Source organism: Pygoscelis adeliae, unplaced genomic scaffold (assembly GCF_000699105.1).
Source record: "Pygoscelis adeliae isolate BGI_AS28 unplaced genomic scaffold, ASM69910v1 Scaffold156, whole genome shotgun sequence".
In the NCBI taxonomy this organism is placed as follows: Eukaryota; Metazoa; Chordata; class Aves; order Sphenisciformes; family Spheniscidae; genus Pygoscelis; species Pygoscelis adeliae.
In genome coordinates this window covers 600,695-623,486 of record NW_008825016.1, presented here as the reverse complement: position 1 = coordinate 623,486, position 22,792 = coordinate 600,695, and the positions used below count along the sequence as shown (strand labels likewise).

The 22,792-nt window shown below is 43.9% G+C and overlaps 1 protein-coding gene across 1 annotated transcript in view; it reads right to left on the bottom strand.

Annotated features, from left to right (window-relative positions):
* Positions 1-38: 38 nt before the first annotated feature.
* MAP4K4 (mitogen-activated protein kinase kinase kinase kinase 4) overlaps positions 39-22,792 on the bottom strand; it is a 162,322-nt gene continuing 139,568 nt past the window's right edge. Inside the window, exons 23-32 of the mRNA XM_009326237.1 lie at positions 21,807-21,998; positions 19,278-19,395; positions 18,839-19,006; positions 14,628-14,771; positions 8,918-9,052; positions 5,972-6,072; positions 5,076-5,225; positions 4,117-4,276; positions 1,928-2,067; positions 39-1,179 (exon numbers count right to left, since the gene is read on the bottom strand). Coding sequence (XP_009324512.1) covers positions 1,096-1,179; positions 1,928-2,067; positions 4,117-4,276; positions 5,076-5,225; positions 5,972-6,072; positions 8,918-9,052; positions 14,628-14,771; positions 18,839-19,006; positions 19,278-19,395; positions 21,807-21,998 — 1,392 coding nt within the window. The 3' untranslated portion in view covers positions 39-1,095. The remainder of the gene's footprint in view (positions 1,180-1,927; positions 2,068-4,116; positions 4,277-5,075; positions 5,226-5,971; positions 6,073-8,917; positions 9,053-14,627; positions 14,772-18,838; positions 19,007-19,277; positions 19,396-21,806; positions 21,999-22,792) is intronic.

Here is a 22,792-nt window from a genome sequence, read left to right as displayed (position 1 = left end):
TTGCTACGCAATAACAGTCAGAAACCTTTCGATCTGGTAGTTTTGGTATTAAGATTAAATTAGACATTAATGGTTCTCATCTAAAAACGTATAAACTAAACCACCTCTTTTATTTTATGCATTAAAAACAATGAGGTAGGCACAAAAAATAAACATATGTAGTTTGGATTTTATTTCTTTTTTTTTTTTTTTTTTTAAGTTCTGCGCGTGCAGACTGTGGTAAAACTGTTGTTGCACTTCTAGGTTTAAACAAAAATTAAACCTTTAACTGAGGCAGTGCTAATACTGTGACATAACCAAGTTCTGGCCTAACACAGAATCATTATAGAAAATGAATTTTTTTTCTTTTTCTTTTTTCCTCTTTTTTTTTTTTTCCTTTTTTATCATCTGCACATGTTTCAGGCAATACCTGGTACACAGAAAATGACTAAAGTTATTGGCCAGGCCAAAATTAAACTGCAGAAAACAAAAAACCCCCAAGAATTCCACCCCAAGCCCCTTCCCACCCTCCCTGTCCCCAAAAAGAAGTTATCCTAGTCACTGTGTCTTTCACATTTTATAAATATTAACTTCTTAAAACCTCCACCTTCCTCTTTGTCCACATATTGTCACATTACAAAAAAAGAAATGTCAATTAAATACATTGTTAACATTACTAGACTAGATCTGCCCTCTGTTTCAGCCAGTCTGACTCTCTACACCACTTCTCACCTTCTCTTGCCTGTCTCCTGTCCACTCAACAGCATGTTCACTAAGTCTGGGGGTTTCCCCCCCCCTCTCTGTTTTAACACTAACAAACAGAGTCCTTCAAAGCCTAGGAATCCTGGAGCTGAAGGGAAAAGAAGACCTGTAGCTTTCTAGCGTGATCCCAAATCTCAAAGACATTGTAGCACCTGATGGCAATATCTTTACAGCACCAGCTGCGTCGCAGCCTCAGTTGAAAAACAAAAAGAAACCTAACACCAGTGATGCCTGCACACACATATACACAGAGTGCTGCATTCGTGCAGGTCTGTACTCCAGTTGAAAATAATTCCGAGTTATGAAGATCTCAGACTCTGGATGTCAGCAATTCCTCGCCAAATCCCACCGCTTCTACCAGCTCAGAAGAGAAGTCCTGCCAAGGGTCATGAAATAGACTTGACTGCTTCCACCCGACCGTACGGAGGCAAAGAAAACCTGCAAAGGAAAGAGATTGGTAAATTCAACAGGCAGGACAGCAGAGGCTCTAATTTGCCTTTACTGCCCCTGATATTTACAGTGCAATTGCAGCGGTGCGCTGGGTCCAGCGGGGATGGAGTTGACTTTCTTCAGAGCACCCGTACGGTGCTGGGCTTTGCATTTGTGGCTAAAGTGTTGCCAACACACCAGTGTTTTGGCTACTGCCGAACAATGCTTGCACAGCATCAAGGCTTTCTCTCCGTCCCCCTCACCCCTCAAAGGCCAGTGGGCTGGGGATGGGCAAGAGGCTGGGAGGGGACAATGCTGGGACAGCCGACCCAAACTGACCGAAGGGATATCCCGTAACGTGTAACATCATGCTCAGCAACAAAAGCCCAGGGAAAGGGAGAGGACGGGGGGGACACTGTGGTGATGACATTTGTCTTCCCAAGCAAGCGTTCCGCGTGCTGAAGCACTGCTTCCCAGGAAGCGGCAGGACATCTGTCTGCCAACGGGAGGTTGTGAATGAATTCCTTATTTTGCCTGGCTTGCGTGTGCAGCTTTTGCTGTCCTTATTGAACTGTCTTTATCTTGATCCATGAGTCTTTTCGCCTTCCTTCTATTTTATCCCCATCTCATGGGAGAAGGGAGTGGGCGAGAGGCTGGGTGGGTGTTTGGCTGCTGGTTGGGGTCATCCCACCACACGTACCCAGTTAAAGAACACGTTTACCATCTTGGCAAGAAACTAGGGGGGGTGGAATTATACCTTGTCATTGCGTTCGCATAAGAACTTGAGTCTTTGTGCCCTTTTGTGCATGAACACACCGTCCAAGTGTCCAGTTTCTACTGATCGTATTTCGATAGCTTTTTCTCCCCAGCCCATAATCTGGTTGGATCGGATGTACGCTTTGGAAAGAAAACACAGCACACAGCCCATTAGGACAGGTAGAGGGCAACATGGAGGAACTGAAAAAGCAGAGGAATATACTGACGCACTCTAGTTAAAAATGACCTGCATGTACTTATTATAACTACACACATATTCAGAGTGCCATTTCTCACTCCAGCATCTTCACGATGCCTAAAAATACCCCTTTTTTTTTTTTAATTTCCCCGTGGGTTTTCCACATTAGTAATATATGTCTTGCCTGAGCATTCATGACACAATGGGAACCTTCAACTAAATGGAAGGAACATCGAGCTTTTACACAGGCTTTTTCTCCCCAGGTTTGGCAAAGTGACGGGCTAATTAGGTGTTGACAAGGAGAAAGCAGAACCCAAGGTTTCAACAGAATAAACCCATCCACTCCAGTATGTCCCCAGCACCAGCTCTGTGTCTTACAGTGTTATTTTCCCTCCTTGAAGGACTTTGTCAGCAAAAACAGAGAAAGGGGAAGAGGGAAAGGGAAAACTAGAAAAAAAATGAGCTAGCCTCCTTTAATAGGAGTAATACTTCAAAAACCTGCTCTCCTTCTTGAGAAAGCCAATTGGTCTGAAAAGTATTCTGTATATCTTAAAAGAGGTTCGTATTAAACTCTCCAAGCGGAAATACTCTCATTCGTCATACCGCTTTCCTTTGTGCACAAATAAAGCAAAAAATCAAGCCTTTTTCCTTAAGGGTGTCACTGGGGAAAACAGATTAGTAGTAGCATGAGGAAAAAAAATCTGTTCTTGATAGCAGTAAAAAAATCAAATAAAGGAGAAAGTCACCAGCATTATGAAAAGGTATATTCAAAAAGCAATTTGATGGATAGTCTTAGGAACGCTGCCAAAAATAACATATGGGAACTTAATGAAGAAAAAGCTGTTGCCCCTGATTTGCATGCATACTTAACAGAAAAATAAAAAGAAGAAAATAGCACTTAGCAAGCAAAATTTAAAAGTATTTAATTTTGTAGTACTTCCCTTTTATAGAATTTTTCTCATATTGATTTTCAGTGAAAATATATCAAATTATCTGCTACAGTATAATGTACACCTATAACATCGCATATACCATCATGCTGGAAATTTACTTATTTTTAAGTATGTCACTAGCAGTAACTGGGCCAAAGAGCTTCTAAAAATTGTCAGATGAGATGTTCAGATGATGTCGGCTGCCTCAGTGCCATTTACTTCACAGGCACTCCAGTCCCCAAAGGCTCTGCAATTTGCCAGCTGATAAATGCTGCTTGCTTTTAGATCTAGTCAAGAGTTAATCACCACAGGAGTGAATGTGTTGTGCATGAAACTCGTTTAAATTTCCTCCTCCATTACTGTTCGCGTTGCTCGAACAGCTATCAGCTGTCATCTCCCAATACGTGCGTCCATTCCGAAGCATGTAAAACTCAATGTGCTTGCCCAAGAAAAGGAAGGTGTGACCACAGCCCATACTATGCTCAGCACTGAAATATGGCAGCACAGGCAGTCAGAGGGATGCTGCTGTGCACTTGTGTCCGTAACAAATCTGTGCCCATTTTACTACACTCATTGCTCCCACTCTCAAAACTACCTTATTTTGAACTGGAGAGATTTGGGAGAATTACCATGCCAGGATAGATGAGCAATCTGCAGGTGAATGAAAGTAAACACATCAAATCAGATACACAGACATTATCAACATAGAATTACCCATAATAATATCTTACCCATCTGTCACCTTACACGTCTTTATACTGAAAGGTTTCCACAACTTTGTGGCTGTCTACCAAAAATTCTGTAGCTACCCACGGGGGCCCTGATGTTTATTAAATTAGTTTTTCATTCCTGAACTCCACAACTTGCTTGTTTGGATTTTGTTCTTAAAAACTCAGCACAGAACAGATCCACATGATTACTCTACTTTGCGCAGCTGTTTTCCAGGAATACTACAGCATCGCTGCTTCTGAATCTGAAGTCAAACCTGATGCACCTTCCTTCTGCACACACTCACACTCCCTAACAGCACGTGGTATTTGACTCTGCCGAGGTACTTACCAACTGAAGTTGGCATTTCTCCCCACTGCAGAACCACATCCTTGGTGATCCTTCCGTACGTGTTGACATAAACTCCTTCATCCTCGTAGCAGACCAGCAGCTCCATCCCATCCGTGTTTGGGAGAATGATGATTGCGTGAGGTTGGATACTGCTCTGGATCTACAGAGATGGAAGAGAAGAGGAAGCCTTTTGTCTTAATGACACAGAGCCTGCACTGGGAGAAAGGGTTGGGTGATTTTTTGATTTTGGCTGACAGCACATCAGGGATTCACTCACTTTAGAAGTGCTAGCTCTGCTCTCTCCAAGCTAGACACCCTACGCAGTGACAACAAAGACCTGGAAATCTTTGGGGCACAAATGCTCCCATCTTAAGGCAGACATCTAAAACCAGGAGTGCCCATTTCTTTCCATGGGCAGAAAGGGAGCCTGGGGCAAGCAGCCCAGATGCAGACCTCAGACCTCTGCACTGTAGTGAATAGTGCTTGGGGAGGTGCATCGCACGCTGCAGGCCCATCTGACACCTCTGTGTACGACGAACAACAGGAAACCTTGGTAGCTAAGGCCACCTGGCCTTTGCCAACCCTGTTGAATCTTATCAGTGGGCTGCCATGTCATTTGTACTGCCACCTTCCCTGCAGCCTCTGCCGGGCGTTTGCAATGCACTCGGCCATTTAGCTGCTACCCCTGAAACAGTCATGTTGGCCCATGTCAGATCTGAGTGGGCAGCTCCCAACCACGGAGACATACTGACCATGAGGAGAGGACAGAGAGTGAGGCACAAGCCCCTAAGCACAGGTGGCCGCATCTGCTTGGACCCCTCCTTGGACCCAATTTACTGCTGCCAGCATCTGGCAGTGATCCACAAGAACAGCCCGACATGTTGGTCATCTGAGGAAAGGAAGAGGGGGGGGGAAATCCAGAAAGAAAGAAAAAACCCAGCCCCAGCAGCAGTTCTTACATGTGTTGGTAGATAAATATCATAGACCGATCCGGAATCCACATCAACGGCATGGAAGCCAGCGCAGGAGCCATAGATCACTTTTAGTCTCTGACCCTCTTCTACGGTTAGATCCACCAGCAATGGCTTATGTACCAATTCTCCAAATGACTGTAAGACAACCATCAGTGAGATTTACTTTACTGCTTAGAACCACAGTGGGTTTTATAAAAACATGCTCTAATGCACACATTATGGGTTTATTCCTCCCATGTCCCTCTGGTCCCCATCCACCAGACCAGTCAGGCTAACATGTCTCTCACGGACAAGGACAGATTACTCTGCAACCTGTTGCATTTCAATCACATAATACTGTAAGCTATTTTCTGGGAGGTTTACTCTAGTTGGTCTGTTTGTTTTTTAGTAAGAGTTGTTCTCCCCAAAGTTCAGGGCAATTTGACGCTCCCGTAGTGTTTACTTCAATCTGCACAACAGACAGTAACCGATTATCTGCAAATCAGTCTCGTAATTACGCTAAGCCAGCTAACTTCATTCTTGCTGCATTCAAAAAACCAACAATGCTGAGTATCACTTAATGACTTGTTCTGCTCAGATGAAGATGTTTAGACTCAGTTCACTTCTCTCTGCCGCATGCTTTATTTATAGAGAGATGAAACAAACAGTTGTGATAGTGTCATTTTGATTATTAATTTATGCTCAGTTACAATTTAGAACTTTAAGTGTACTGCCTCTTAGAGCTAGAAAAGCTCTTAAATTAAAATATAATACGAAGTTCACGGCAGATTTACCAAAGAACTTGTAAGATGGCCATGATAAAATGTCAGAGCATTTTTGTAAAAGGGGTAACTGCAAGTGAATATATGAAAATCCCACATACAGCTGAAATATACTGTTACCTTAAAGGCCATAAATTTATGGTATGGCTTTGGTGCCCATGCATAGACTTCCACAGAACTCTTCAATGCAATTACCAAGAACTTGATTCTTTCATATTTTACTGAAATTAAAACAAAACAAAAAAAGAACTCAGCAGTAATTCCAAAGTCATGCCAGTTACTTCAGGAAAGCAGAAAATGACAATATTTCTCCATACTTACACATATTTGGACGTTTCTAGTAACACTGCATGTTAGGATTGCTAATTCTATGTAGTTAAGTATGTTGACACATTTATGCCACAAAAATCATTACTCTTATCAGTAACCGAACCTGTCACCATGTTTTGAATTACCTAATTGGTATACACTTATTTACACTTATTTTTTTCCACATTAGACTTAGTGGAATGAGTAAGCACTCTTGATAGTGCTTACTCATCAAGACAAGAAAATTGGTTTTCAGACAGGGACATTTCCAATAAAAGAAACCTATGACTGTGGCAGAGTGTATTCTTTGTCCCTAAAGCCCGAGAGAACTCATTTGAAAAGAAAAAAAAAGAAAAAATCCACAGAATTTATCAGAAATAAAATGTCATGACACAGCTGATCCACAAATTCTCGAATATACCTCTGTTCCCACATTCCAACAGCTGGCTAAATTAACCATCAAAAAAAGCTCTGTTCACTACTTCTGTTTTCAGGAGGGGAATGATAAAGTCTAGAAACGGCCATTCAAGAAGTGTTGCTGGATCTGCCACTTCCAGCTGCCATGTGGATTTGGGAAGGAACAGATCATGGGGACTTCCAAATGTTGAGGTTTGTTAACCTCTTTCCAGCACTCTTTTTGGGGAGAAGAAAAAAAATTAACATTATGGATGACACCGAGAAACCTCAGGAGGTTTCTGCTACCTCTTTACCCCAAGTTTTAGGGGAATATAATGCTTTTCCAAAACAATGAGTAATTCTGTGCACCTTCACCTTCTGCCATTATATCTCCCAACCAAAACTGATTTTGAAACATGGCAGGAGTGAAAATCTCAGACTTGTGCGAAGAACACTTCTTTAATAATTTTTAAATAATTTTAATAATTATTATTAAAAGAATAATACTTCAATGCCTTTCAGATATCTTACTACTGTACAAGCTTGCAGTTGTCTCTTGGTAGGTAACAGGGAGGCAAAGCTACTACTTGCTCCCTTTCTACTCTGCAGGGAAGCAAGAGTACTGAACTGTAAGTGTTAAAGGACTTGACACTTTTTCAACAGACAAAAAGAAGTCTCTCAACCTCCACAGCTGTACCGACTGAAAAACAGAGCTTTTGTTCAGTCTTGTCTAGCTTACATGACTTCTTGGAATTTTTTCTCGGGGAAGAGGGGGGTGTTGAACAAAACCACCTTATCTATGAAAGGGGACCTTTGATAATCCTCATTCTTTGCTCTGGGTGCTATCTGGGAATTCACCCAAATCTTAAGTTTCAAAAGAGCAATTTATCATTTAGAGGAGCCAAAAATTGCCTGAAGCAACCGGGATCCATAAATACCACTTCACACTGACGTCCGAGACCCCTGTTGCATCAAAGAGACAAGGAAGCTATCAGTGCCAGCTGCCTCGGTGGCAGCCTCCAGACCGTGAGCCCAACTATTGGCAGAACTCATCCTTCTTGGGAACTGAAGCGCAGCTGTCAAAGAGGCCTCTCACTACCTGAAGAAGTCATCTATGGTTCAGAGGGAAGTTCAGTGCCAGGCTGCAGCCCAGGGTAACAAACCCCTCTTCATCTGGAAGAGAATGCTCTTTGTTTCACACGCTTCCCTGCTGGAAAGCCTCCTTTCAATAGCTGTTAATGTATTGTTAACAGGCCACTTCATTATGCTGCTGACACCCTGGGGTATGATACCAGAGAAATGCATTATTAATTGGTTTTGGGGTCAAGCTCCTGGTTTACTTACTGCCATCGTTACTGATTACGCCCCAGCAGCAGGTTTTTCCAAGAGCACACGCATGACAGGAGGAGACTGAGCTCGGTCCGATTGCTGCTGCTCCACATTGACTGACACAGCTGGAAAGGAACTGAGCTGGCTCTTAGGAGAAAACCAAATCAAAGGCAACATCCAGGGCCCATTAAGATGCATCACGAGGCTGAAGCAGGAGAAAGAGCTCTTGGTTCATATCCCCACCTGCAGGGCACCAGGCTCACTGCATACTCTGCTGACAATGCTACATGTCTTTCACTAGGTTTGGTGAAAGTTTCTATGCCAAATCCATTTAAATGACTTAAAACCACTCAAAGGCACCTGCCTAGTGAAAACACACTTTATCCCATAACTGTACTGCAGTGGATCTGAGACGGCATTAGGAAATTTCATAGGCTAAAGGGAATCAATGAATCATCTTGAAGTTAAACATATGCTTCTGTTCCCAGATGCCTCCGCAAAGCTCGTGCACTAGCTGGGCTTGCTTTCTCCTCCCACTCTCTTGTCTTTTCCTCTTCCTTTTTTTCCCCCAGTTTTTAAAATCTACATTAAAGAGGAGACTTTTTTCATTCCATTCCAGCATGTGATTTCATCACAGTAAATGAGGGAAACCTGTTAGTGAAGAGAACAGCTGCTGGTTGACAAGAGTCCCTCTGTTACCTAAAGGGTCTAACAGAGGTGGCAAAACATTACCAGCCCTCATTGTCCATATTAGCACTCTCTTGAAAGCTGCATCCGCCACGGGAAGGAGACAGATGGGGATTTGCACCCGCTCCAATTCACAGCCCAGCATCCCACCGCAAAACCTCTCCCATATTCAGTCTAACCCAGTAACTTGCCACCTATTCTGGTGCTCTGCCAGAAAAGTTCGTCCTGAGAGATAGGAAAGTCAGAAATAAAACCAAATCTTAAGCCCAGCAGCTACACGCACTGCAGTTCCCTTTCTCAGCTGGCTTTTATCCCGATGATTTGATTACCGCATTCGCTACTCACCAACTTTATAGTGCACACAGCCTTCCAAGTCGCCCACCGTTGTCCAGCCCTGTTTCTTTTCTACTTCAGGGTCGTTGTGAAGGATTTTATTTCTTAACCAGGACAAATAGTAGACTCGCAACTTGTTCTTCTTACCTGACCACAAAATGAAAAAGATTGCTTTATCTCCATAGGAAGGTAAGTGCAAAAAAACCCTGCCCAAGCAAAGAGAAAGCCCCGCAGAGCAAACCAAAATGACAGTGAAGGAGAAACTGCTGCAGCCAGAGAGACCTCCCTCAGTTTTTATCTCCACAACAGCTTTACTCCAGACTCCACCCAAACACACGCTTTCCCGACAATCAATGACAGAGACACATGGTAATACCACACGAACATAAAATGACAAACTCAAGGGAACAGCTCTTCGGTTGTCTGGCTCTTAGGACGCAAACAACTTTTATTAAAAAAGGGTTATACTCCCACAACAAAAGCACCAGAGAGGCATGCACCGAGATAAAAAAAAAATATATATAGCTGAGTCAGAACAGCTCTTTTTCGCCCAAAACTGCAGGAGAGCAGCAGGATGGAATTTGAGGCCTGAAATTATCTATACGACTATCAGAAGAGAGTAGGACTGGTTTGAAAGGAGGAAGCAAAAGTGACGAATATGGTGATGAAATGTATTTTACAAATTCTTCCCGGTTAGTGAACAGGACATTTCCATCCCTTGTATCATCCTTGGAGACACAAACTGGTCAAGTTTTAATAAGACTGTTCAATATTCCCCCTGCTGGAAAAGCACACCAAACAACAGCACTGAACAATTTCATTACTGAACCACTTTACACCAGTTCTGTTGTAAGGAAAAATGTACAATATGTGAAATTGCAGTGAGAGAATTTCACACAGCCCATGCAAACTTCATCCGCTTGCTAAAAGGTGACGACTGCTTTGTCAGCAGCCCTTCCCTTGTGCTGCAAGGGGTGTAATACTTATCAGGCTGCACACAGAAACTGCAAGAGGTGTTTCTTCTCCACAGGTGAGAGAATCTACTTGCCCAGGCTGCCCTATCTTCAACTGACAATGCATCTGCCACAGTCATCAAAATACAGCTCAGACTCTAAGTCTCACTATGAGAAGGCCTCCTTGAATGCAGAGCAAGGTTCATGATAAACTTTATCAGTGATTCTTTAACAACTAATGGCCTACAAAGCATTTGCTGAACTAGCAAGAAGGTGGCCCTAATGCACATACTCAAAGCTTGCATCCTCCTTCCTCCACCTGCTTTGCTGCCCAAAGCCATTACAGTCCCACAGATGAAACTGGAGGCAAAGAAGAGAGATCGTCTCTGCTTTGACTAGGAGCCATTTAATAAGGCTCCGTGAGGTCTCTGCACAAGGAAAGGAAATAGGAGATGCTCTCAGGGACCCAACTTGTCAGTGGAGTAGCTCCATGCTTCGCCAGCCACCATGAGGAAGCCGTGTGACTGTGGACAGTGTTTCACGGCCCTTGGAGCTGAGAGGAGACAGCTGACCTGTACTGCAGTCAGTGCTGGGCCAACCAATGACACAGTAGTGGTCTATGCTGCAGAAAGCCATGACCCGTCAGGATGGTCCACCTGGCAGCCTGCCAGCCAGATCCAGCTATAGGGTTTAGCTAACGTCTTTCATTTGCCTTCTAAGTTTTCACACGATGCCTACCGATGAATCAGTTCACGGACGGCTGCTCATTTCCGAGACGGGGATGGGCGTGCAGCAGCAGGGGATACCGGTTACGGCAGGACATGAAGCCCGAGCATTGAGACCATCCTACTGTGCCCAGCCAGCTCCATGCTGGGGTCCTGGAGCTGGCGCAGAGCCCCTACCCTGATGGCAGGGGATCCCTTAACAGAGTCGGGCTTCTCGGGAAAAGCAGCTGCAAGGGCTGGGGCAGCACATGGGGAAGCACAGCTTGCAAACAGGCTGCTCCATGGACTCCAGCGCCACAAGTCTTTCTGTTATGTAGACACACAGCCTGAAAGATCTTTTTATGATTACTTGGGGGGGGGAAGGGCAGGAGGAAAAAAGGCAGTTTCAAAGTGAAAAATCTGTTCACTGAGCTTAAATTTAAAGTTGAATTGGAGATCCATTTTCAAATACCAGGCCTCCTATTTAATTTTAAAAGCCCCTCTACTCTGGCGGCACCGAATGAAACATGGAAGTAACATTGCACTGTCCTTTGGTTACCCCTACTACAAATGTGACAGCAGATTTGGCAGTAAGTGAGCACCCTGATTTACTGCCTGAGTTCATATTTTTTAAGCCAAGTTTCATAAAGGGATAAAGCCCCACCACTGCCGTAGCTCTGTAAGATTTAGAAAAGGGACCAGAGCATGAAGCAATATTCCCAGAAGTCCCACATCTGACCCAAGGAAAGCTCCTCCCATGAAAATACTGCAAACGATAGCCACAAGGGCTCTTTTAGAAACACTGAAATAGGGAACACAGTCTGGACCAGAAGGCACTGTAGTTCTGAGCAAGGAAGAGCTCAGAGGGCACAGGAGAGCTGAAGGTCAGTGCAATGCACTGAATGTTTTTAAAACCATCACAAGTCCCTGTGCACCAGAAGACAAATTCTCTCTCAGATATTTCCATGACTTTAGCTTCCCCAGTAGCTTAGTCAAACTTGAAGACTCAGAACAAACAGTACACACGGGAATTTCCCAGCACGTGGCTAATTTTTTTTTTTCTTCTGGTTCACATGATGTACCCAGGGTATTTCTCTCAAACTAGAAACATTTTTCAAAACAACAACAGAGAAATATCTCAAGTGTGTTCCCATTGTGTTTTAGTGTCTAGACCACAAGGAAAGTCACAAGACAGGAAATTCCTCTGCCTTTCAGCAGCCTGACATGAAAAGAGCAGGACCGGTTAGTTATATAAACATGGCTGTGTGTGTATTTCAACAAGTTATGCTGCTCTTAATGTTCATATTGGGAGGGGAGGATTAGATCCTTCTGCTTGTAAATCCCTACCGGTCAGTTTAAAAAGCTCCCAAAAATCTGGTCTTTTTTTTTTGTGTGTGTCTAACTGTTACGGCCATGACATAAGAAAGAAAACTCTGCTCTAGCCATCAAATGAACTGATCAGCCAGTGACTTCTGTGAGAACTCCCAGCTCTGGTTCTCCCACAGACGCCGTTTCAAATGCAAAGTCCCTCTTCCTATATTGAGTTTTTATTTTTATTGTCATTGTCACTGTGGTTTTTAATTATTAAGCAGGCAGATTCCAACCAGTTCTTCTACTCTGTCTGACCTTCCTACCTTCCCGAGTACCACCAGTACTTTGCCACCAGTTGGGCTGGCAAAACCCTCAGGAAGCGACAAGCAGAGCATGTTCTGTATGCATGTCGTCGACCTCTCTTCCAGCGTTTTTATGACTCTCAGCACTGTATTTACCTGAGCAGCCGAAACTATGTTTTTGCCTCCCAATGGTATGAACTGAAGAACCTATTAACTGCTCTGCTTTGACCCGCAAAGCTTTCTTGTACCAGCTGTAGCAGCTCAGTATCTCAGTATCAAAAGCTTCGTTGTCAATAAGTTTTATATTTGAGATATACATTGGGGAAGAATTGATTTCAGGTTTCCAGACTCAGAAGACTGTATATTAAAAGCAATTTTAGGTGACAATGCCTCCGAAATCCTAACGCACTACAACTTCTTTGCACAATGTGGTGACGCTTTTCAAACCTCGTCACTGTCAGCACATCACTTCCCAAAAAAGCCGAGGGAACATACGGCCGAGAGCGCCGTAGGGAGCTGAACAATGCTCTCAGCAGAGCAGTAGCAGTCCTGGGACAAAGCTCGGAGGCAGTTCCATAACCAAGCTGTGAAAACGCACCATTTGCAGAAACACATCCCCCTGTCAGTGTTCCCAGTTTGCCTGGAGAGGTGAAGCAACTCACTATAAATATAAAGACACTAAGAGAAGTCCAGCACGAGGGTAGCTTAAATTGAGCACTGAAGCGCAGAAGCCAGAACAGGAAGGTAAGGGGGGCCCGAGTATAAAAGCATCACATTTTCACCAGGTGTGCTCCCCCCGTCCTGCCTCTTGGTGGGCAGGGCTGCCTCTTTCCTGCCTCGTACTCCAGTAACCTCCCATAAAATGCAGGAGATGGGACAGAAATGAAGGCATAAACCAGCCAATGATCAGCCAATTTCTTAAGGGTTAATGTAGCATGTCTCCACAGAGGAAGCAATAGTTTTGAAGGAAACAAAGAAAACGGATGTGTCAGGGTACTCAGATCGTGACTGACGTAAACGTAAATAAACCTAAAACAATTACACACAAGACTGAATCACAGACACTTGTCATCTGTGTAGGATATGCTTCAAACCAACAGATTTTGCACAAGTTGGATTATATAACATTTTTGTTTATAAGGTCTACTATAGAATAAACTCTATCAAATGGTACTTTTCAAACAGCTTACATCTTAACGTACAGAGTTAGACATCAAAAGGACACACAGCAGGTTGTGGTTTTTTTAAACCCTCCTTGATTCATCTTTTCTTTTTAAAGATTTCACAGCATAGCTGTAGCTGAGAACGCAGCAAGCAACAAGCCAATAAAAAACGGCTGTTCTAGACAGAAGCAAAGTCCCATGTTGATGACACCAGCACGGGCACGGTTCTTTGGACCTGTAGTAGTATAACACCTCTAATGCATTAAATTGTATTAAATTGTCTAGCTGTGTGTCCTTTTGCACAAGTTTTGGGAGAGCCAGAGAGCTCCTCCAGTGGAGTCAGAGGGGCACTGGAGCCTCAGCAAAATTTTGGGTGACTCTGAACAATGACACAGGGGCCGCTGTGCAAAACCTGATTTAACATCCTCTCCCTGTCACACCTGCACAGTGCACCAAAGGCTGACTTCACAAACAAACTAAAACAAAAGGAAAGGTAAATGGCTGAATGACACCTGTGAAGAAAGATTAACAGTGCACCACATCAAGTTGCTTAACAGCAGGATAACCTTATGCAATAACTCTCTGGAGCCAGAGAGTCTGGAACCTCAAGCTTCATAAAACACATTTTTCATCAGCACACACAAAACAAACACAACAATCACCACCACTCTTTATCTCCCGTTGCTTTGCCGTCTGCAGTTGCATCCAGTGAGAGACAAGGCCAAAAGCTGCACCGATCTGACTTCTCACACTGGTAATTTCCACATCACGTACACATTGTACTCCCCTCTCTCTCAAACGCACACACACACTCACTGCACATCACTCTTACTTCCCTACTTCACAAGAGCATTTCCCATTCTACAGATTTTAACACACAAGATGTCTTTAAACCTACGTAGCAAATCATGTTTTGCTTAGAAAGAGGCCAGGTTGAAAGTAATCATGACAGAGGGAAAGAATGCCATTTTTACAAACTTCACAAAACATTAACTTACAGCTCCCAAACACTGAACAAACAAAGCCAGACGTTTCTCCCAAACCCATGCAGCATTTTCAAAGGTCACCCCACGGGAGGAAGGACAGGGGGCGAGCAGGCACAGAGTGTTGTGTGGAAAGTGATTCACTTTGCAGAAACAAACTGTAGACTCAAAAGAGGTGAAATGATGGAAAACCCACTGACTTCAGTCAAGTCAGGACTTCCCCCTCAACACACAGGCTGCCAAGAAAAGCGTACTGCCATGCCATGCCAGAAGGGGGAAAAAATCACGTTGAAAAGTTAACTTTACCAGAAATCGTCACCAAGACATTCAGCCCTTCAAGTACATCCATTTGCTGGAATCGTCTTCGATTGATGAGTGGATAAACCTTCCCCTGACCACTTCTGTCTAGCAGCATCAGACCACTTTCAGTGCCCACTAACAAGTTCACTCCTAGAAGAAACAAAAACAGAGATCCAAGTTAGTAGGCAGATTTTCCACATATTCTGATGAACTGATGCTTGATATAGCAACTGTCTTGTTTCAAGCGGGTCTAACCAGTGCTGGTTGGGTCTCAGCTGCCTGCAGCCTAAAAGATCTCATGATGCAGAGGCTGTCTACATTACCTGCCCACAGTCACTACTGACACCAAATTGCAGTGTTCAAGAGAGTGAGAGACTGGTAGACCATGGAGATCTTTCTAGAGCACCATTTCCCAAACAAAAAGGCACGCTAATGTTGGAGGAGGGGTGAGGCATAAAGTGGTACCCAAGGTTATGTATTCCGAAGATGTATTAGCTGTTGGTAGGGGGGTTGGTAACAGGATGCTCTTGACAAGGACATTGCAAAAAAGCAGTGGTAGGGGCTTGGTCCGCCCTGGGAGAAACAGATTGTGGTGCAGCCCTCCTGTAAAAGGATAGGCACAGGGTTGGTCCTCAGCTTCCCAACAATCTTTTCCATCTGAATGTTAAAACTAGAGGAATTATAGTAATCTTGTGTTTCCACAGATTTCTCCTAAAGATCAAGCAAATGTAGATGAGAAAAGTCAGTAGGCCAGTTTCTTTCTACAAAGGTCCACACACCCACTGGAACATTTTCCAAGAGTCCACAAAACCTCAGTATTTAAAATCAATTACATTTTTTTAGAAAGATATATATATGAGACTAGGTTTTAAAAATCTATTGATATATTATCACTCTTAAATGTCATGACTATTTATTTGCAATAGTGTTTCAGTCTAGGACCCCAAAAATTGTGCAGAGACAGGTCAGATACAGTACAGGGAATGGAAATCAAACCAAATGCAAGACTCACTTTATTAGACTTCTGTGTTGCAATCCCAATGTAAAACTTGTCATCCTTAAGCATAATAAAGTAATGAAATAAGAAAAGCAAAACTCACACAAGGTGTTCATAGTTATATTGCTTAACGGCCTTAATCCCTAGGTCAGACAATTAATCCCCAGATATAACTATACTGGTGCCAATGGATGTATCATCCAGGCTGATCCCGTAACGAACCTTTTCTAGTGCAGTATGTGGGCACACAGGAGTCTATATCTTGGTGCGGTCTGCACCTATAGCAGTGACATGCCTTCTCACGGTATCGAAAAAGGGCATTGCTCGCAAGGATGAGGAACGCTACCTAAACAACAACCTGGCTACCAGACACGGGAGCGGTTTGCAAAAAGGAGAGCATGTTCACCCTGACCCAGAGGGCACGAGGTGTCTCCCAAAAGGGACAGGGTGTTAGAGGGGAGCAGAGCTGCAGCCAGGAGGAGGTAACGATGGGGAAGGGGCCTGAGCTGCAGGTGCTGGGGCACTCTGAAAAGCCTCTGGCTGCATGAGAAAAACAGACGTAGCCCATGGAGAGGTCAGAAACCATCATGCATCTCCATTTTCCTCTCTCTTGCCTTTTCAGTAAGGAAACTTCAAACATCCCAGCAGTCCCCACAAAACATCTCCTCTCTTTGCTCAGATTTGCTGCTCTGCTACTCCTCTGCCTCCTCCAGGCAGGAGAGCCCATGGACCCTGGCAGGCGCAGAGCCCATCTTAGGAGAGGGCCCGCAGCCCTCCTGGGCTCTCCTTCAGCTGCTGATGCCTCCATCCCCTTCCTGCCCTCCTCCTGTCTCTGCATCTCCCACATGGGTCTGCACTTGCTGGCTCCCAGCCCACAGCCCACAGCCCCCGGGGGCATTTCACATCAACCGTCTCCCATACTGGGAGACGTCCTCAAACTGGGAAGCGGCGGAAGGAAGCAGGGAGAGCGAGGCACGCACTGAGTCAGGGCTCGGCACAGGCTGCAGCAGCACCAAACCAGCCAAGGAAACGCCCAGCAGTCGGTCTCCTTCCTGCAGCTCCAGGACCCACTGACTAAAGCTGTAAGTGATTCAGCTTCGACACGTATTTTTGTATTTTTTCCAGCATGGATTACAATTCAGGGCAAGCCACATGCAAACTGCTCCCTCAGGGTCCCTTCCCCTCTTTGCACATCAGGGCTCAATCACTCCCGCCTCCACCTTCATCTCTTCCTCTGCTGCCTTTGTGGTGCAGTTGTTTCTGCTTCGAGTTTACATGCGTATCTGTCCCCGACCCCTTCCCTTAGCTATACGCATTTTGAGATGAAACTAACGAAGTACTAGCTGGTGGCAAGCAGTGCCTGTATTTTAAAGTGCAGGCACTGTCTGTATTCACAGCCAGCAGAGCTCTTCTACCACCACCCTACAATTAAACAGTGCTGATTTCTCAAACAAATGGAAATGGTTCCTGAAAAAGTACAGGCTCTCTGTGGAGGCTGGGTGTAAAAATCTATGCTACTGCATCCATGTCATTAACATTGACTTTCACCACTCAGAACCAGAAGAAACGGCATCATAGACCTAATGCAATCAACAACCTGCCAGATACTATGGCATTACCACTGATAAAGGCAAAGCAAAGCAAAGCAAAGCAAGCCCCTCTCTTTTTGAGTAAGAAACATCACCATGAAATAGCTTCATTTGCTTGAGGGTAAAGGAAGCTAAACCTTATCAAGAAATAAGCATGAGTACCAGCCTGCATCACCATCAGTTTGGCCCTAAATGTTCAACAAGAAAGTGCTTTGTTACAGCTGTAAAACACCTCTAGGATTTTACACCTATACTTTAAATCACCATAACAGTCAGATACATAGATCAAAGAAATATAAAACCATTAACACAAATTGCTACTGGCAAAACAAGGCAGATCAGAGAAATTATGAGTCATCTTTACTGATCCCGTATGATTTCTCTCTGCCTTCGCCCTCTCACAGCCTGAAACTTTACATTTGCACAAGTCTTCATTTTATCAGAGAATTATTCATAAGAATACATGCAGAAATAGCACTGGGGTAAAAATTCTTACCAGAAAATTCTGGAAATAAAGGAAACAGCAGATAGGAAGATAAGGTGTCGGGAGAGCTATTTAATTGACATGGCTTTGCAGGCAGGAAGGATAGGACAACAGTGCTGTTCTGAGAAACAAGAAATGCTGGAAATAACCCCAAAAGAGAACTAAAGCCTTGGAAAGAGCCGTGAAGATGTAAACAAGAAAAGTGCACTGTGTTACCTATACAATCATCGTGTGACTCAGGGGACTAGCCAACTCTCTTCTTCATAGTTTTTAAAATGACATGCATGTGCATTTACAGTCTGTTAAGTTTAGGGATACTAGATAAATATGTACGTAATATACACAAGCATCATCTATTAACATCTAGATAATGAAAAAATTCAGATGGCCCTATAGACTCTGGCCACAAAAGAAATGACACAGCAGAGAAAAGCTTTTGCTGGGTGTTGCAGCAGCGATTCCACATTGTAGCAGGCAACAAGCACTGCTCTAAGCGTTTCACCAGTGTGGGATCCTGACTAAATGTCTGACACCGACATAAATTATCCCTTGTGACAAGAAGGCCAGATACACTTGGTAAGCTGACATCCCATGCCCAGCTTCTCTCCGCACTAACTACTCTTAACGAAACCAAGCCACAGTCTCACACTGGAAAATGTCCTTCCTACCCTTCTCTTTTCCCTCTTCCTTCCTACATAAACTGATGACTGAGGTGGAAAGTCATCTTACAAAACACATCTTAATCGAGCTCCGCGACAACACATTGAGCGGAGAGGCTCAAGAAGATGATTATTTTTCAAATGGAATACCCTATGTGCACCAGGTGTACAATGCAAAGATGACCGCAAGTTCCCAAACGTTGCAAGAGATGCACTAACGGGAACTGGAGAGAAAAGAACATCCCGATCAGCTGAAGGAAGTCTGAACTGCGCCATCAGAAGCATATATACAGCAGTGGGAAATTATATCAAAGCAGAAGCAGCATAAAAATAATCAGCTCTTGCAACAAAAAGATGTAAACAAGCATTGAATAAATGCAGAGAAACAGCTAAGGTTTCAGAGACACGTTCTCAAAGACTGTAAGCTCACACTGGCACATCTGCACTTCAGAAGTGCAGGAGGCAAGGGAGGAACAGGTTTGCATTACCCCATAAGGCAGCACACAGTATCTCAGAATTGAATCTCTTCTTGTATTTGCGAATCTCTGGGGTATCGCTCTGTGGGCGCGTATTCGTGGGATTCACGTTGACAACCGATCCTTTCCGTGTAGGGTCTTGCCTTATTGCCTCTGATCTCATTGCTTCACTAGAAAATCCTACTGAAAAAAAGAAAAGTAAAGTGCATGTAATAACCCTTAAGTGCTAAATTCTGGCCATATTTTCTTTACACCGAACAACCCAAATCAGTAACTGAGAATATTGAGCAAGTCTTTCTTTTTGTAAGAAATGTAAATGGAAAAAGAAATAAACTATGCAATCCATTGCAAATCAAATAAAAAGCATGATGGTAACATTCGTAAGTACTTTAAAGAGCCACTGAAGTCACTGAACCCTTTTTCAATTGTCATCTTCAGCTACTTTACTTACCCACAGAAGTCACAGTTGTCCCACTAGATGGAGAAATCTGTAGTAATCTGGGGTCTATAAAAGGTGTAAAGGAGGAGGAAGATTTGTGTTTCTGGAGTGTGTTACTAGCGGACTGAGTCTGCAATGTAAATTTCAACTTTATTAATATTAATGACAATAAAAAGCACGGATAACAACAACCAACATTTTTAAGTCACTACATAATTATGCTACAGAGCCTCCCCAAGCTTTTATACTTTCTTTATAGATACACAACGCACTGCAGGCACCTCACCTAAACTAGATACATATGCACATTGCACATGTTACGGTGAAATGTAATTAGCTAAATTGTTGTCCCTGTCACCTCAGCTGCTAGTGAAGATTTTTAGGACTGGCCACTACAATCAGGCACAAAGTGAGGGAATGTCTCTTTTTTTAAAAATCTGCTTAAATGTATGTATACTATCTTATCTGCAAGCTGTCCACTACCTACAACTTTCGAATTTATGAAGCATCTCCTAAAGTGAGCTAGTTTAATAAATTATGAAGTTTGATCTCTTGGCTTGTGCAACAAAATCAGAACCATCTGGGATTGAGCGTTCACTTCTACGATGGATTATGTTTCAATGTCCACTACTGTTCGTTCTCCCTATTTTGTTTAACGTGAGCCTCTTGCCAGAAAGCTGCAGCAGGTTCTTCCACCTTTATTTGACAAAGCAACATATTAAACCTGTATTGAACAAAGGGGCTCATTAGTGTGGAAGGTGTAGCAAACAGTGATATGAAGCTATGAATATGTAGTGGATAAAATCACTGGTGCTTGCTGAGTTATGTGGTCTAAACATGAAAAAACATAAAGAAAGAAGACAGGTGAAACAATGAACTGTTAAAAGTGGAAATGGAATGACTTAAAAACCCTTGCCAGTTTAGTATTATAGTGACAACATTGCATACCGAAGCAGAATGGGACAAGTGAAAAAAAAAAGTATATATATAAAGGGCGTGCATGGGGGTAAGTTATACCAAGCAGTACTGGGTTTTTGGTCAGCTTTATGCAAACGTAGTTACAGACACTTCTTTATCATCAGCTAATCTTCAACCTCTGATCTTTCTAAGCCTCTACTCTCTGCAGAAAAAATAACAATGAGTCTTAGGAGTGTATCACTCCTCTGCACAGCTCAATACCGAAAGGCTCCTTTGCCACCAGCCACTGCCAAAGCCTCCACTTCCCAAGCTGAGTTAGCTGAACCCTGCTTATTTATTGCTTAGATCAAAGTAATGAGCAAGCATATCTCTGGATCGTTCAGCTGATCTCTATAACCTACAAGAGTATGCTTTTAGAAAGATCAAAGACCAATGAAGCGTAGCTGAAAATTAAGTATTATGCTAACCGAATTTCCAGGGGGAAACCCTCCCACCCACCCTCCTGCTACGTGGTTCAGAAGCATTTTTGATCCTGTGGTAAACATGTGTATTGCCATCAGCCTATCCAGCTCACCACAACCTCTCCTCGCCACACCACTTGCATGCCTACATGGCAGGACGGCTCTACCCTGAGAAGCAGCAGCTTCTTTTCACTGAGTTTTGCTCCCCCTGTACCACTCCTGCTTGCATACAGAAAGAGGCTCTCCCCGAGAGCCAGGCTGGCCAACCAGCCGGGAGTGGAGCCACCGCACGGGGTTCCTCGCTTACTGCTAGGGTTGGTAAGGGGCGAATGATGCCCTCAGTTCACACGTGTGCATCTCCTCTGCGGCGAGGGGTTACACACACGTGAAGGACCGGGCTTGTCCACCAGCGCTTGGTGAGTAAGGGAAGGCACCGTCCCAGGATCAGCCCAGGACAGCAAGAGAGAGCTTCCCCCGCGGCGAAGCCTTGCTTCTCCACCTGGACACAACCAGCACTGGTGGAGAACAGTCACCTTTACACAACTGCTTTTCAGAGTACACACGTACTTGGAAAAAACCCAAAGATTTTCCCCCATTCGTTATTCCAAAACAACAATACCCCAGGCTTTTACAACCCTCCCAGGCAACACCCGATTTGTTCACCCAGCCCACGTGGCAAGCTTTTAAGAGCAAAATCGCTCCATGGCTTCTGCTGCTTCCTCTCCCAAAGGGTGAATTTCCACAAGCACCTCCTCATACGTGCGGAGTTACTAGCCCAGGCTTTACGGACAAAGCCAAAATTAACCGCTAATTTTTAAGAGGCACACTGCTTGCAATTAGCCTGCTCCCGGAATAAAACAGAATTAAAAAATAAAAGAGTATTGGCTTGAAAATGCAGTAGTCAAGTTTAGTTTAAAATGAACGCCATGCAATTAACGACTCACTAAGAGGAAGCAAAAATAGTAAACTGGCAAGTTTGGCGTGGGACTGTTCTAGAGTTAGGGGCTTCTTACACAGAACTGAAATGTGTTATTTGGGGGGTGGGAACAAAGGTGACAGAAAAAAGTAGCAGGGGAGATTGGCTGGAGTTCCTTTGCAAACTAGCTACTAGGCAATGCTGCTATAACCCTACGAAAGCAGCCAGCTGTGGTGTAAGACATACCTCATTAGTAGTTAGCTTGTCCTGGGGTGTCTGTGGGGACATGGTGGGTGTCGGCTGGCTGGAGGATGGGGAGGAGGAGGTGGAGGAAGTGGAGGAGGAATGGCTTTGCTGTAAGAGATCTGGCAAGAGGTGAATGCGACCGGCAAAGCCATTGCTCTCATGATGGCTGGCACGCTTTTTGTCAACTGTACTCTGTAGAAAAAACAGGCACACTTGTCTTGCTCAAGTGCTGCTTAAAGGTCTATATCCCTAACAACCTCTCTCCTTCTCTCCCTCGCTCGCTTCCTACCTTTTTACATTTATTTATTTAAAAAAATAAGCTGATAATCCATGCCTTGATGCCTGGATGGAAAGGGAAAGTGGGCAGAGCTACTAGAATTCAGCAAATTCCCACCTCTTCTGGCAAGCAAAAGCTTAGTTCGTGTGGTTGACTTGCACAGCCAGTTCCACTAATTAACCGAAGAGTAACTGCGCTGGTAAGTCTTCCACCACAACGCGGACAAGCACATTTTTTGGGGGTGGGGGGAGGATTTCTTCCCCTATTGCTTTGTTTAAAACTAACTTAAATCCTATACAGAGATGAGCTTGGACTGTCTGGTGAATGCCTTCAGCTATCTATTTAAAACAATAAGCACGAAATCTTAATTTTCAAACCAGAGGGCTCAATTAAGAAATTGGCATTCAGTTGAGAAATTCAGAAATGTGATTACCGAGGAAACTCCTATAAGCTAGCACGGTCATTAACACACGAGCTCATTTAAAAGCAGGGAATCATTATCTTTCAGAGGCACAAGAATGCAATATTTTCGGAATCAAAGGCAACAACGCAGCGCTCTAGCTCTGTCCACATTCTCTGCCTTGCCACCTATTTTGCTTCTCCGTTCCCCCACACTAACTGTTGCATGAATTTGTATGTACATTCTGTGTGTGTATGTTATCTGGGTGGTCTGCATGCCCTCAACTACAGGTTCAAAACAATTTTTAAA